The sequence below is a fragment of the Diadema setosum genome, chromosome 2, assembly GCF_964275005.1.
Source record: "Diadema setosum chromosome 2, eeDiaSeto1, whole genome shotgun sequence".
NCBI lineage: Eukaryota > Metazoa > Echinodermata > Echinoidea > Diadematoida > Diadematidae > Diadema > Diadema setosum.
In genome coordinates, this window is record NC_092686.1 from 10,847,728 (window position 1) to 10,860,899 (window position 13,172).

General features: G+C 38.2%; 1 protein-coding gene across 1 annotated transcript; it reads left to right on the forward strand.

Annotated features, from left to right (window-relative positions):
- The first annotated feature begins 124 nt into the window (after positions 1–124).
- On the forward strand, positions 125–10,864 carry LOC140239696 (zinc finger protein 277-like). The gene is made up of 8 exons (XM_072319522.1): positions 125–196; positions 1,236–1,514; positions 2,293–2,363; positions 2,887–3,117; positions 3,735–3,990; positions 4,794–4,936; positions 5,795–5,972; positions 9,424–10,864. Exons 2-8 carry the CDS (start codon positions 1,258–1,260, stop codon positions 9,620–9,622), a joined length of 1,335 nt encoding a protein of 444 aa, XP_072175623.1. The 5' UTR covers positions 125–196; positions 1,236–1,257; the 3' UTR covers positions 9,623–10,864.
- Positions 10,865–13,172: the final 2,308 nt, after the last annotated feature.

Below are 13,172 nucleotides of genomic sequence, written 5' to 3' on the forward strand. Positions count from 1 at the left end.
CGGGGTGCGCTGCTGGCTTACCTACCTGACCTCGCCCGTGCCGTTCGTCCGCGACTCGAACTCGTTCCGCTAGACCGGCCCTATGTACTCCGGCCCGTATAATACGATACGTGATGCGGCGTGTGAATGGGTAGTGAACAAGTGCTGTGGCGTGGACAGGGAATCATGATTATTTTCTCCTCACCTCTGAGATAGGGTGAGTGTATCCACATGACTGAAAGCTGAAAGACCACTTGACAGTATGAAATGGAAATGCTCTTTTCATTTGGGAAGAACAGCCCTAAACTATCTCGCCTTAGGCTTTAGAATTGATGTGACGCAACTACTCTTGAATTGTAGTCCCACATATTCAAAATCAAATTAGTTTGCCGTCGGTTGACGAGTGTTCTGTTCATTTTGTGATTTAAATAAGAAATTATTGTGCTTCGTGTCGAGAGATTTCTACTTCATTATTAGAGATTCATATCAGGAACAAAATAGTTCAAAGTATTCAAGTTAATGTACCGGCGCGGTAATCAGTAATGGTATATATCCATAAACCTTACATTTTTTTTTTTTTTTTTTTAATAATTTTAATGCGAAATGAAAATCCTCCTGTAACGTTAGGCCTAACGTTAAGGTATTAACCCCGGCACGGTACGTATTGGGCCTATGGGGTCACTGCTGCGGTTAGTAAGATATGTACTGTACGACTGTACTACGAGCTGAAATTTTCGCGGTGGTTTTATTTTCGCGAAGTTCGTGAATCGCCTTTGAACCGCGAAAATAACGCGCGAATAACTAAGTTCACTTAGACCCTCGCAACCGCGAAATTAACAACACGTGAAAATATCTTTACGCGAAAATTTCAGCTCGTAAAGTATTTTATTTTAACTCTGTGATAATTAATTAAGCCTCTTTAACAGTGATGTTAGTCACCTACATTGTTATTGTCATCATTTGTCTTTAGTTATGTTCTGTCATCCATAGATATCAGATAACTTTGTTTTTTATTTGATCTGTGTTTCCTCTGCTTTTCTCTTTGCTGTGTGTATCTTTTTCTCTCTCTTTCTCTCCCCGGCCACTGATTTGTCATGTTTACACGCTGTGGAGTCTATGTCTACTCATTTGCTTTTTAGGTAACCGCACCAGTGACCCCAGCACGTACGTTTACAGTGTCGCGGGGTTACATTTGGTATAATTCATTGTCGTAATTACCATTATTTGATATTTTCTCCTTGCATTTACTTTTAAAGCGAGGACAGCAGTGGTGTTGCTATGGCTGGTGTTGACAATCCTGGTAGCCATGTCATGGAAATCCTGCAATTCCCAGAAGTTCCTGAAAATGGCACACAGTGTCAGAGTGATGTCAATGACTCAGTAGACAGAGTGACAAATGAGGGCGCTTGTCAAACTTGTATGCTGTGTCATGTGACGTTCAATCTGCCAAATAATGCCGATGACTTCCACCAACATCTCCTTCAAGAACATCAACTGGTCATAAAGGGTCCCCACTTGATATGTAATCTTAACAAGTGAGTGATCCTTTGTATCGCTATACAGTCAATTCCCGTAATAACAAAATCTTTGGGACTGGTGAATTTCTTTCATTATGATATCAAAATTAACAATAACAAATATAGAGCATGTTGGGGCCTGAATTTTTACTTCATTGTAACCAAAATTTTATTATAGTTCAATGTTTGTTATAACGTGAGTGCACTGTACAATTTGTATTAACACTTGAATGTGGCATACAGGGTATAAAAAAAGAAAACACAGGTGCCTTATTGATTGGGTGTTGAAGGAAAGTCTACTAGGTACAACAGTGATGTCCTCTGAAATTCATGTTTTAGAGCCTAACTCTGGGTTTGGGTCATTTAATATATTTATGCCTATGCATTAAACCTCCCGGAAAATAAAATTCTCAAGGCCTAAATTAGATGATTGGATAAGTTTTAAACAAAATTGATGAGTATGAATTATTCCTATTTTACTTAAATGAGCATTTTACATGTGTGCATTTTTGAATTCTTATGTGAATTGTCATTTATCTAATATCAAAACTTTAGCACATAATATTCTGGACACTATATTTATCTATAATTCAGAGCAGCTATAGAAGACTATTACAAGGAATGATGTATTGAAGTTTGCATGCCATTATGGAATACTGAATACGTATATGATATATTTCCCATGAACCAAAATTATCACCCCAATTCTTTTGTTTGATGTCATTATAAATTTCTTTGTTTAGTATTTTAATGTCATTACCGAGACTGAATCTTACACTCATGCTTTATTTTGCAGGTATGCTGAATACTGGCGGCTGCAATTTTCTCAAGAGAGTTACAAGTCAATTTGCAGCTATTCAGAGAATGGTAATTTCACATGATCATTGATTTAGATTGCCAGATCGAAAATTCTATGAATGTAAATGTATGATAACAAGTCACTGAATTACTTTCTTCAACTTTCTTCTCTCAAGTTCCTTTTTTACATCCCTGAAATCTTTATGATGAGCAACAGTTATCTTTTTGTACATCCCTTCACGTGTGCCATTGTGTGAGTTAAGTGACACACTTTCCTGAAACAGATTTTGTTGTTTAATTGTTCCATTAAGCACGAACCAAAAAACAAGGTAGGAAATGTTACACTTGCATACAACTGTTGTTAAGTGTTTTGAGAATTTAAATTATCTGAATAAATCTATGTCTTCTAAGGCTGAATTCAATAAGATTGTTATGTTTAAAAAAAAAAGTAAAGTACATGTATTTGTTAACCTTCAGCAAACCGTGTGCAGTGCCTTTGCTTTCAAACATCATTTTCTTTGTAATAATATTACATATCAGATGTGAACTTGATTTTTGCTGAAAATTTCTGCCATTGGAATCTTTCCATCAGACCAGCACTACAGCCTAGATCCATCCATGAGTCAGGACCGTCAGATCCGCGAGTGTCTGCAACGAGAGCGGCTAGACGCCGTGCTGACCGTCCAGCAGAGGGAGCGGGATGACAGTTCCTTGTCCAGGTCGTGCCTCTTCTGTCGCGAGCACTTTGAGGGCAACCGAGCACCGCTCTTCAATCACATGGCCTTTGACCACAACTTCAATGTTGGTCAACCTGACAATATTGGTAAGATTAATTCATCAACGTGCAGTATACCAGTAGCAGCTCCTATGTTTGAGACGATAATGTATCTTTGATAGATAGTCTGCTCAAACTTGTTTATTTTCAGTCAAAGGTAGCCTGTATCACTTCCCATTACCAACCGTGTTTAATTGGTCATAAACTGTCTGTTCCCCTGAAGACAAGTACTTCACAAGTCTACATCTTTGCGACCTGCTTCAGTGAACACTTTCATCATATATCTTTTGATAAGTTTTTATGTCACAATAAGATACCTGCTATTCTTGTATTCCTAACCATAGCTTTCTGTCAAGATGTGTTTATGATAGCAGAGCTTGTGGAAAACATTTGGACCGCTTCTAAGAACAGGAACAACACCAGCTATAACAAAAATCATGGATGTTTAGCTCTGATTTCTAGTAAAATTAATGGCTTGGGGTATTTAGGGAACTATTTTTCATGCCGATAGAAATATGTCTGGGCTTGTGTGATTGTAAAGATAATGATACAAGCCAGTGAGTACCCTGTAGTATTTTCTACAGACAATATGGTCAGAGTTATTTCGAAATACTGCAATGTCTTTGCCGAATGAATTGTCTCGCTTACATTTATCTTTTTGACAGTATTTGCAAATGAGTTCCTGGACCTCCTGCAGAGTAAACTGGAGAGCCTACAGTGCCTCTATTGCGAGAAGACCTTTCGGGACAAGACTGTCCTCAAGGACCACATGCGCAAGAAGCAGCACCGGCGGCTGAACCCCAACAACAAAGCCTACGACCGCTTCTACGTCATCAACTACCTGGAGGCGGGAAAGGATTGGCAGGAAGTCCAGGCAGAGAGGGACTTTATTTCTGGCTCACTGGACTCCGAGAATGAAGAGTAAGTAAAAAAAGTTTTTCATGGATTCGTACCTCGTGGCTCAGGAAGCTTGGAGACACAGATTTTAGGACTTGTAATTTTAGGACTTGTGATTTTAGGAGTTGTGGATACAGTACAGTAAATTAGCGATGTTATGAAAATGTATTTAGGATGAAAAAAAAAAATAGTGTAGAGAAATTGTGTATTTTAAAGTCCTGTGTAGGGGGGGGGGGTCAGTTTGTAAAGATGTTTCAAAGGCATGACAGATCAGAGCTTTTTGAATAATCAACTTGTAATATCACACAAATCAATTTAGCATGTGTGTCTGTCTAGACTGTTGTTTGTGACGAGAATGATGCTCACACAGGATATGTAGATGGGTATGGGAAAGTGCATGCCGTGGTGGGGTGGGGGGGGGGGGGGAGATGAAGTGGGATGGAGGTTTAAGAATCAAGTACAGATGGAATGACCTGCAGATCTTTGGTCTTGCATGTGCAGCATGCCCTCCTCTTTGTTCACGATAGACCATTCACCCTTCTCTCTGAGTTATATATTAGCCTAAATCTCTTTTTGCTTACATTTATAGCTTGTTTTTTGGAGGGCAGTGATTCCACTTGCTTTCCTCTTTCCCTTTTCAAATCACTTTGCATTTAAGAGATGTAGTGTGCAGATCAGTAGACTGTCGTATTGAATGGTGGAGTGCAGCTACTTTCATTTTTGTTTCCATAAGTGTAAATGTGATCCAAAAAAAAAAAAAAAATGACATGATACCATGACATGATACCAAACAGGACAACCATTTTTTCCCCCTTCCCTGTTGGCAGGCGTTGGGATGACTGGGAGGAGGAGCTGCAGACAACTGTCGTGTGTCTCTTCTGCAGACATTCAGTTTCCATGGCAACAGACATCCTGAAGCACATGATCATCACTCACAACTTCGACCTCTCCAATTTGAGGGCCAAACAAGGTACTGTGTTTGTCTTGGAAAAAACAAACAAATACAAAAAACAGTGGCATAAAAGATGTGGCACAATGGCAGTAATAAGAACCAGTCAAGTCACCAATAGTGATGACTTTAGAACTGGTTTTGAATGGAATTTCTCTTATTCTTTCTATTGTGTTAGAATGAACAGGTTTGTGTATGAAGATTATTTGATGCTTATTTCATTGTTTCAACCTTTTTTTGAAATGGAGTCAGTGGAAATGAATATTTTATTACCAACTGGTACCCATGTTTGTTATTGCAAGCGAAGAGGCTGCTTGCCCTAGAATGTTGCTGGACAAGTATATATATCAGAAAAATTTCATATTGACTCCATGTTTTTGTGATCATATGCACATACAGTACATCTTTCATGAAAGTTATTGTAAACTAGTTGATGAATTACTCGATGTGAAATGAACCCAAATTCATGTCAATACGGGGTATAGAATTATTTTTTTAGCATAATCAAAGAGTACCTGTACTTTGCTTACCTCTTTTAGAAGGCAGGGGGAATATTACCCTCAACATATGTCAGAAACAAGTGGAAAGGATGTCTGCTCTCCAACAAAAATAAAATTTTGTGAAATTCTCTCTTTTTCAATATTTTTGTGTTACCATGACACCACAAAGTGTTGTCTTTTATCCAGTGATTCTTATCTTTTGAATGGATTTGTCAGATTTCCCTCAAATTTCACTGATGTGTACTACTACACTGTACTTAGTAATTCTGCATTCACTCAATCCACATACAGTATATATTTGGGGTTCATTACCCTTTGATTTGAAAAGCATTTTCCACATGGTTTATCGGAGACCTTAACATTTTTCATCCCGACCTAGGTTTGAACTTCTATGAGCAGATCAAGTTGGTGAATTTTGTGCGGCGCTGCACCCACCAAAGCATGTGCATCTTCTGCAATGAGAAGTGTGGATCCAGGGATGTCCTTTTGGAACATCTTGCCTCACACAGGGCTGACATGGAAGATGGTCCAGCCAGGACTAAATGGGACCAGCCACAGTGAGTGGTCCATCATCAATTTTAGTCTGAAGGCAGGCAGTAGCATGATTTATAGAGCATTGGAATGATATGTCAAGGGAACGCAGCAATTTGCAAGAACACTTAATTTCTTTTCCCCGTTGCAAAGACAAATTCTGTTCAAATGATACATGTCATGAATTGATGAGTTCAAGTCTCAAAATCTGTTCTGTATTGTTCTATTATGTTTGCAATATTCTGTTATGCTTCCTACCTGGATATACAGTGAAACCCCGTTATAATGAGTTCGGTTAAAACGAGGAACCGCTTGTAATGAGGTGGTCACGTCGGTCCCGTTTTCCTTTGCGTGTAACCCTATGGCAGAACGAATCGGTTATAAAGAGATTCCGGTTATAACGAGGACAATTTCGGTGCATCATGATAAAGAAAAACATAAGCAATTTGATCGGATATAACGAGGTTCCATTTCTTGACTTGCCGCTTTCAAACACGCGACAAACGAAACATTGAAAACCGAATTCACGCTATCCATGTCTCTTTCCCGTTTTGCAGACTACTGTTTCTTCCATGTTTTCTTCTATACCCACGCGATAAGACACAGGAATACCTTCCGATGTTCCTACTAAGTTCTTGACTTACCGCTTTCAAACACGCGACAGACGAAACATTGAAAACCGAATTCATGCTATCCATGTCTCTTTCCCGTTTTGCAGACTACCGTTTCATCCATGTTTTCTTCTATACCCAAGCGATAAGACACAGGAATACCTTCCGATGTTCCTACTATAAGTTCTTGACTTACCGCTTTCAAACACGCGACAGACGAAACATTGAAAACCGAATTCACGTTATCCATGTCTTTCCCGTTTTGCAGAGTACCGTTTCTTCCATGTTTTCTTCTAACCCACGCGATAAGACACAGGAATACCTTCTGATGTTCCTATACTAAGGCCAAAAAAAAAAAATTGTTGCATTGGCGTAACATGAGATTTTCAAATAGGGTCGGTCGGGCGGATTTTTTTTTTTTTTTGCTACCTGCATTTTACGTGTAAAACTCGTGCTCAGCTCAGTAAACAGTTAACATTACAACTGCTGCACCGAATGTGCTGTGTTCATCTATTCTACAAATCATTTATGAGGCCGATATTACTGGAATTATACCCCTTCACAGAATTTAAAGATGTTGAAATCCCTATCCTGAATGTTTTCACTTCATATTTTACTATTTTGACTTAGATAAGATAGATGCAAATTGACCCATATGTACGATCTTTTCATCGCACACGGCGATCTCTATTACAGTCCCACATATACAGATTCGTGTAAGTTCTCCACACAAGAAACCTATGGCAAAACTGTGCACAATACATCGCAGTCTGAATGCTACATATACACTGAATAAATCTTGTTAGAGTACGTGTCCGTGTTGGAAACAGATGACGTACTGATCAAGGAAGGCTTATGCGAGGCGCTAGATCTCTCCCTCGTACATCCGATATCCCCAGAGCCGTTTCCACTTCCGGGTTTGTGCGATCGCGATCGCAATCAACAAGATATTTGATATCGATAGCAAAAAAAAATAATAAAAAAACATGGGGTCGGCGGAATTTTTAGGGTCGGGCGGGTTACGCCAATGCAACAATTTTTTTTTTTTGGCCTAAGTTATTGAATAATCAATTTTCTTTTTCTCGAGATACGGCGTGTGTGATAGAAGGTCAGACCACACGAAACGACAAAAAAAATAAAAATAACTCCCTCGGAAACTTTTCATGATATTGTAGCGACACTTGTGGCCAAAAAGGTACAATTGGAATGCGTGTGTAACTCATCATTATATCGTTTACATTTTTAGTTCCAACATACACTTGATTTGCTGGTTAGGAAATATGAGTGTGTATGATTAAAGCCAAAATAATTAATGAAATCATCGCGATCCCGCCGGGTGACAGTAGCGTAAAAATAGTTGAATAACGCATGTTAATCAAGTTAATCTACGCGAGTACGTGTTCAGAAAAAGAAACAAATGCATTTAACAGTTTGCATATAGATTGGCTTTATTCATTATCATTTAACATATGATAATGTGAATATGAGTGTGTATGATTAAAGCCAAAATAATTAATGAAATCAACGCGATCCCGCCCGATGACAGTAGCGTAAAAATAGTTTAATAACGCATGTTAATCTACTTGAGTCGGTGTTCAGAAAAAGAAACAAACGCATTCAACAGTTTGAATAGATCTGCGATTGTTCATTATCATTCAACACTGTATTTCATGATGAAAATTTTCTTCTTTCAGAATGGTCTACGAGGTACAGATTTGCGGAAAAAGGATTACAACCTTCCAAATTCCCTGTCGCATATGTTTCAAGAACAGATGTACAAAACGAGAAGAGATTTTCGGAAGAAAATAAAGAACGCATTTCTAATCCCTTCGGGCGCAACGATCATGCTATTATATAAGATTAAGCCGAAATGATTCATGAAATCATCGCATTCCCGCTGGGCACCAACAGCGTAAAATACCTCGAAAGTTACGGTAAACAACGCATGTTTGTCACTCTATTCACGCTGGTGTTTCAAAAACTTAACAAACGCATTTTATACAATGTGATTTTGTTCATTGTCATGAATTTCACAAATGAAAAATATCGTTCTTTCAGAATGGTTCAATACAAGAGGAAGAGATAGGCATAGAAAGAATCATGAATGTAATATAGGCATACTTGTCAAGAACATAATGTGCAAATCTTATGCGAAGAGATTTTCCGAAGAAAACTAAAGAACGCATTTCAACCCCTACTTTTTTCACCTTTTTTTTAATCAATTCACAAATAATTTCCCTTTATTCTCTCAATAATAATGATTTATAATTGTGTAGTAACAACGCAAAGGATGTTCTTGAATTTGATTGATGGGTATATGACGTCGTGCTTATGTTTTTCTTTGTTTTTGATGCGTACGGTTATAACGAGGTACCGGTAATATCGCCGGTCCCACGAACCTCGTTATAACGGGTTTCACTGTAATGTATTATTTCATTTTGTCTGATGTATTTTTCACTTAGAAATATGAAAATAAATTGAAATTGAAATAAAAATTGGAAATGGTGTTCATGTGCATGCAAATTTTAATCAATCAAGACCTTGAAAATCAGTCTACCTTATAAATATTACATAGTGAGTTTCCTTCTTTTTCTGACTGGTTAAAGAACTAGTCTGCCATATTGTGTCTTTTGTACTTGCCCTTGATTTGCACTTCACAGATGTTGTTGGTGTTAAGAAACTTGCACAATGTTAGCTCATTGTAAAGTGTCATCTCCAGTTCACTTGAGGCACAGGTTCAGCTGGAGCTCAATGTGTGAAAAGCTTGGAAAGGGGGTAAAACACTAACAAGTTATAAAGCTGTACGGCATGAGTTTCAACAAAGTACAGAATGAGCTAATCTAAAGATATCCAATTCTTCCAACAGATACCTGTTTCCGACCTATGAAAATGATGCTTTACTGTGTGCCCTCGAAGACATCAGTGATGATGATGACGAGCTCTCCGCGGCATCGCCGAGTTCCGTCTCCAATGTGCCCATACACGCCGAAGATCAACCCACTACCCAGAATAGCATTCTACTCACAGAGCACGATGTCCTGAGGTCACTGGTCAATGACAGATGACATCAGTATATAGCTCTCCTTATTGGCTCTTTATTGTTCTCATACGAGTGAATGCAAGCCCTACCTTTGCCCAAAGGTGGATATCTCTTACTGGCGAGCTAGACTTTTGTGCAATATGGGACTTCAGAATACAATGAACATTGCATTTAGAGGTCAGATATAACAAAACCCCTTTATAACAAGGCAATTGTGCCCCTGTTGTGAAATAGCTAACTGTACACCCTTCATAGATACCAAATCCCATAGCCCTTAGGCTTATTCAAAGTGTTTTGTTCATTTATGTTGCAGTCTAAATTTTGATGGAGACCCATTTGAACTAAAGATCCCAGTGGTCACTTTAAAGGCTATTCATGGTCAGGCCTCTCAATACCTGTCTTCCCTAATCAAGGGGCATCATCCTTTCCCTGGCCTTCATTTATCTGGCCTTACTCTCCGGATGACCATTAATACACATCACAAAGGATATGGAGACCTGGCATTTTCCTCTATTGCTCCTTGCCTATGGAACTCCCTTCCATCTTTTCTCTGTGAAACTGACAAATTGGAGCACTTTAAAGCCTCCCTCAAGACTCACATTTTTTCACCAGGCATTCAATTGCTAACTCTCGTGGGGGAGTTGGCACATTTGAATGTTTTTAAACAGATATGTGGCACAATTCAAATGCTTTGAATCACAGTTAAAAAATCAGAGAGAATCCAATTAAATTAACAGTGAACTGTTTGAAGATACTTAAATACAGCATAAACACCATGCCGTGCAAGTAGTCTAAACATTAGCGTACCAGTACAGTAAGAAAGATAATATATGCACTCATCTGAAATTAGATGTAAGTAAATGTATTAAGTGTATAAAAACAAATCTTTTTTATGTTGCCAATGTTACTACAAAATTTCAATAATGAAACTCAAAATTAAAGTTGTTTCATAAACCTAAATTTTTGGCTATGATTTGTGATTACCAATACCCTTGCTTGGTTAGTTTGACAATAGCCAAGTGTTGTATGACAGGAGGTTGAATTATGGCTGTTGGTGCAGGAGAAACTCGATATAATGAAAAGGCCGGGACCAAGTCGTTTTCTTCATTATAGCCGATATCTCGTTATATCAGTACACACACACACAAAAAAAAAGAAGCGTAACATTAATACATTAATTTGCACCTGTGGGACTACATACCACGTTTCAATCAATGCTGACAACCTGGTAATGTGTGTGAGGGAATTACTCACCTTTATGGGTAAAAAGATGTTTTTCGCCAATGAAATTCAATATCAAGAGTGTGTTTCTTTAGTGGATGTTCGAATTTGTGAATGTATAGTTTACAATTGTATCACGATCGTGCATTGGTATGTGGTTATGGGAAGGGTGATGTGTGTGGAAAGCTCGAACATGTTCTGCATAATGCTGTGTGTTTATGTGACACATTCTGCATTGTGCGTTGTGCCTGCGTGTGTGAAGATGGGGAATTCCCTAGTAGAAAGCCAATCACAGCATCAGAATACCTCACACCTGCTATACGTCATGATGATGTTTTGTATGCATAGGGCCGTACAATACTCCTAGCACATTCTCTGCATGTATACATACAAATTGTACAATACACACACACACACGAACAACATGTGGTGCTAGGTGGAGTTCACTGAAAAAAAAAAAAAAAGTGTATAAGACAATTTTCGTCTCATCAAGCTTTACAGTCTTCAAACATGATCGCACAGGCGAAGTAAAGCTTTACCCAAAGAGATTTTGCAATACCTCGCTATAACAGGTTTGATTAAGTATGTTTTTCTTTGTTTGGAAATCAAAGAATTTATCTCGTTGTAGCAGATATTTCGTAATAGCCGATCTCGCTATAAGAAGAGCGTTTTACATAGACTTGTGTGGAAGGAAATTTGGGACCGGGAAAGTTCCCTCATAGTAACCAATATCTCATTATAGCAGTGTTCGTTATATCAAGTTTCCCCTGTACATGTAATTGATTGTACACAGTAAGTTAATCCTAGGTTGTATAAACTATACTAGTTTATTTACAGGGAATAGCAATTCAGATGTTACTACGCTACTCATGAGACATTAGGAAATGGAAGTGCGGGTGAAATATGCAGTGCTGTCTAAAGCAGTATGGCCGACATTGTTAGAATGTGCTGGTATGCCTTTCGAGAACAAGTAATACATGAAGCATGTAAAAGTGGCGAGTGTGACTCGGGGAGTTAGTAACATCATGGCAGTCTGAGGTGTGCTGAAAGTGCTGTGTAATCAAGTTAAGTCAGGTAATAGTAGTCATTAGATGAATTCAAAGACATTTACAAGATGGTAATCAACATTGAAGGCATGAGTAAACTTACCATTTCCTCACTTACCTGACACATTGGCTGTCTTGCCAGAATCATGACAGCTACACATGAACACTTACACACTGTTAAGAGTACACATGGTATGACTGCCTTGATAGTCCCTGCGAGGTAAACTACCGTGGGTAGGCATTTTCACACAAACAATCCACACCCCAGGTATAAGGATTTAACAATAATGCATCCCATCACCAGTAAATGATGAGACAAGAGGGTCTCATATTAGTGTTTTTCTTGTTTGCTGTCTTGGTTGGATGATGATGTCCTTTATATGTAAAGGGGAATGAAACCCAATTACATGTACCAATGTAGAGGTACATGTGGATTGAGTGAATGTAGCAAAATTAGAACACATCAATGAAGTTTGAGGAAAGCTGGACAATCCTTTGAAAAGTAATGAATTCTTAAAGTTTCGGTGCAGCCAACGCTGAATGAGAAGACTTCTACAGTTTGACGTCAGGTACATTGTGTGCACGATATTAAGAAAATTTAAAGAGAATTCTAAGAAATTTCATCTTTAATGAAAAGTATACGTTCCCTGACTTGTTAATGACATACAGTATGTTAAGGGTTGTATTATTCCTCTTGCTTTCTGAAAAAGGCAAGTCAAGCGCACTTTCATTTTGCTAGAAAAACTGAAATATGTTGAATTTTGTTTTCTTTATATCTTTGTACATGTACACTGTACGTATGTGACATCACAAAGTGACATAGTCTTCTCATCCAGCGATGGCTGCACCACAAATTCAAAAATTCAGTAACTTTTGAACAGATTTTCCAGTCTTCCTGAAACTTCACTGAAGCTTTCTACATACATTTTATTGCTGAATTTCCTCAGTTCACATACACTTCTACACGTATAATTACCGTACAAACTGTACAATACATTTTTATACACTGTAATTGTATATAGTCACCCTTGCCTTTTAAGTCAAATCCATGTTTGTATTTGGACTGAAAAAATAGCTTTGACTTAGGGAAAATTTGACTGAGGGATTAAATTTACCAGAATATGAAGAGAAGAGGACTTGAAAAGACCTTTGACATTACACGATAAGTAATACATACACGTACATGACTTACAGTGTAAATGCAAGGTTGACTTCAGCAAGTTTGACTGCATCTGGGTTTCAATCTTCTTCAACAAGGCTGGAGAATGACCAGCTTATGAATTTCTTGAATTTGTACATGCATGAAGG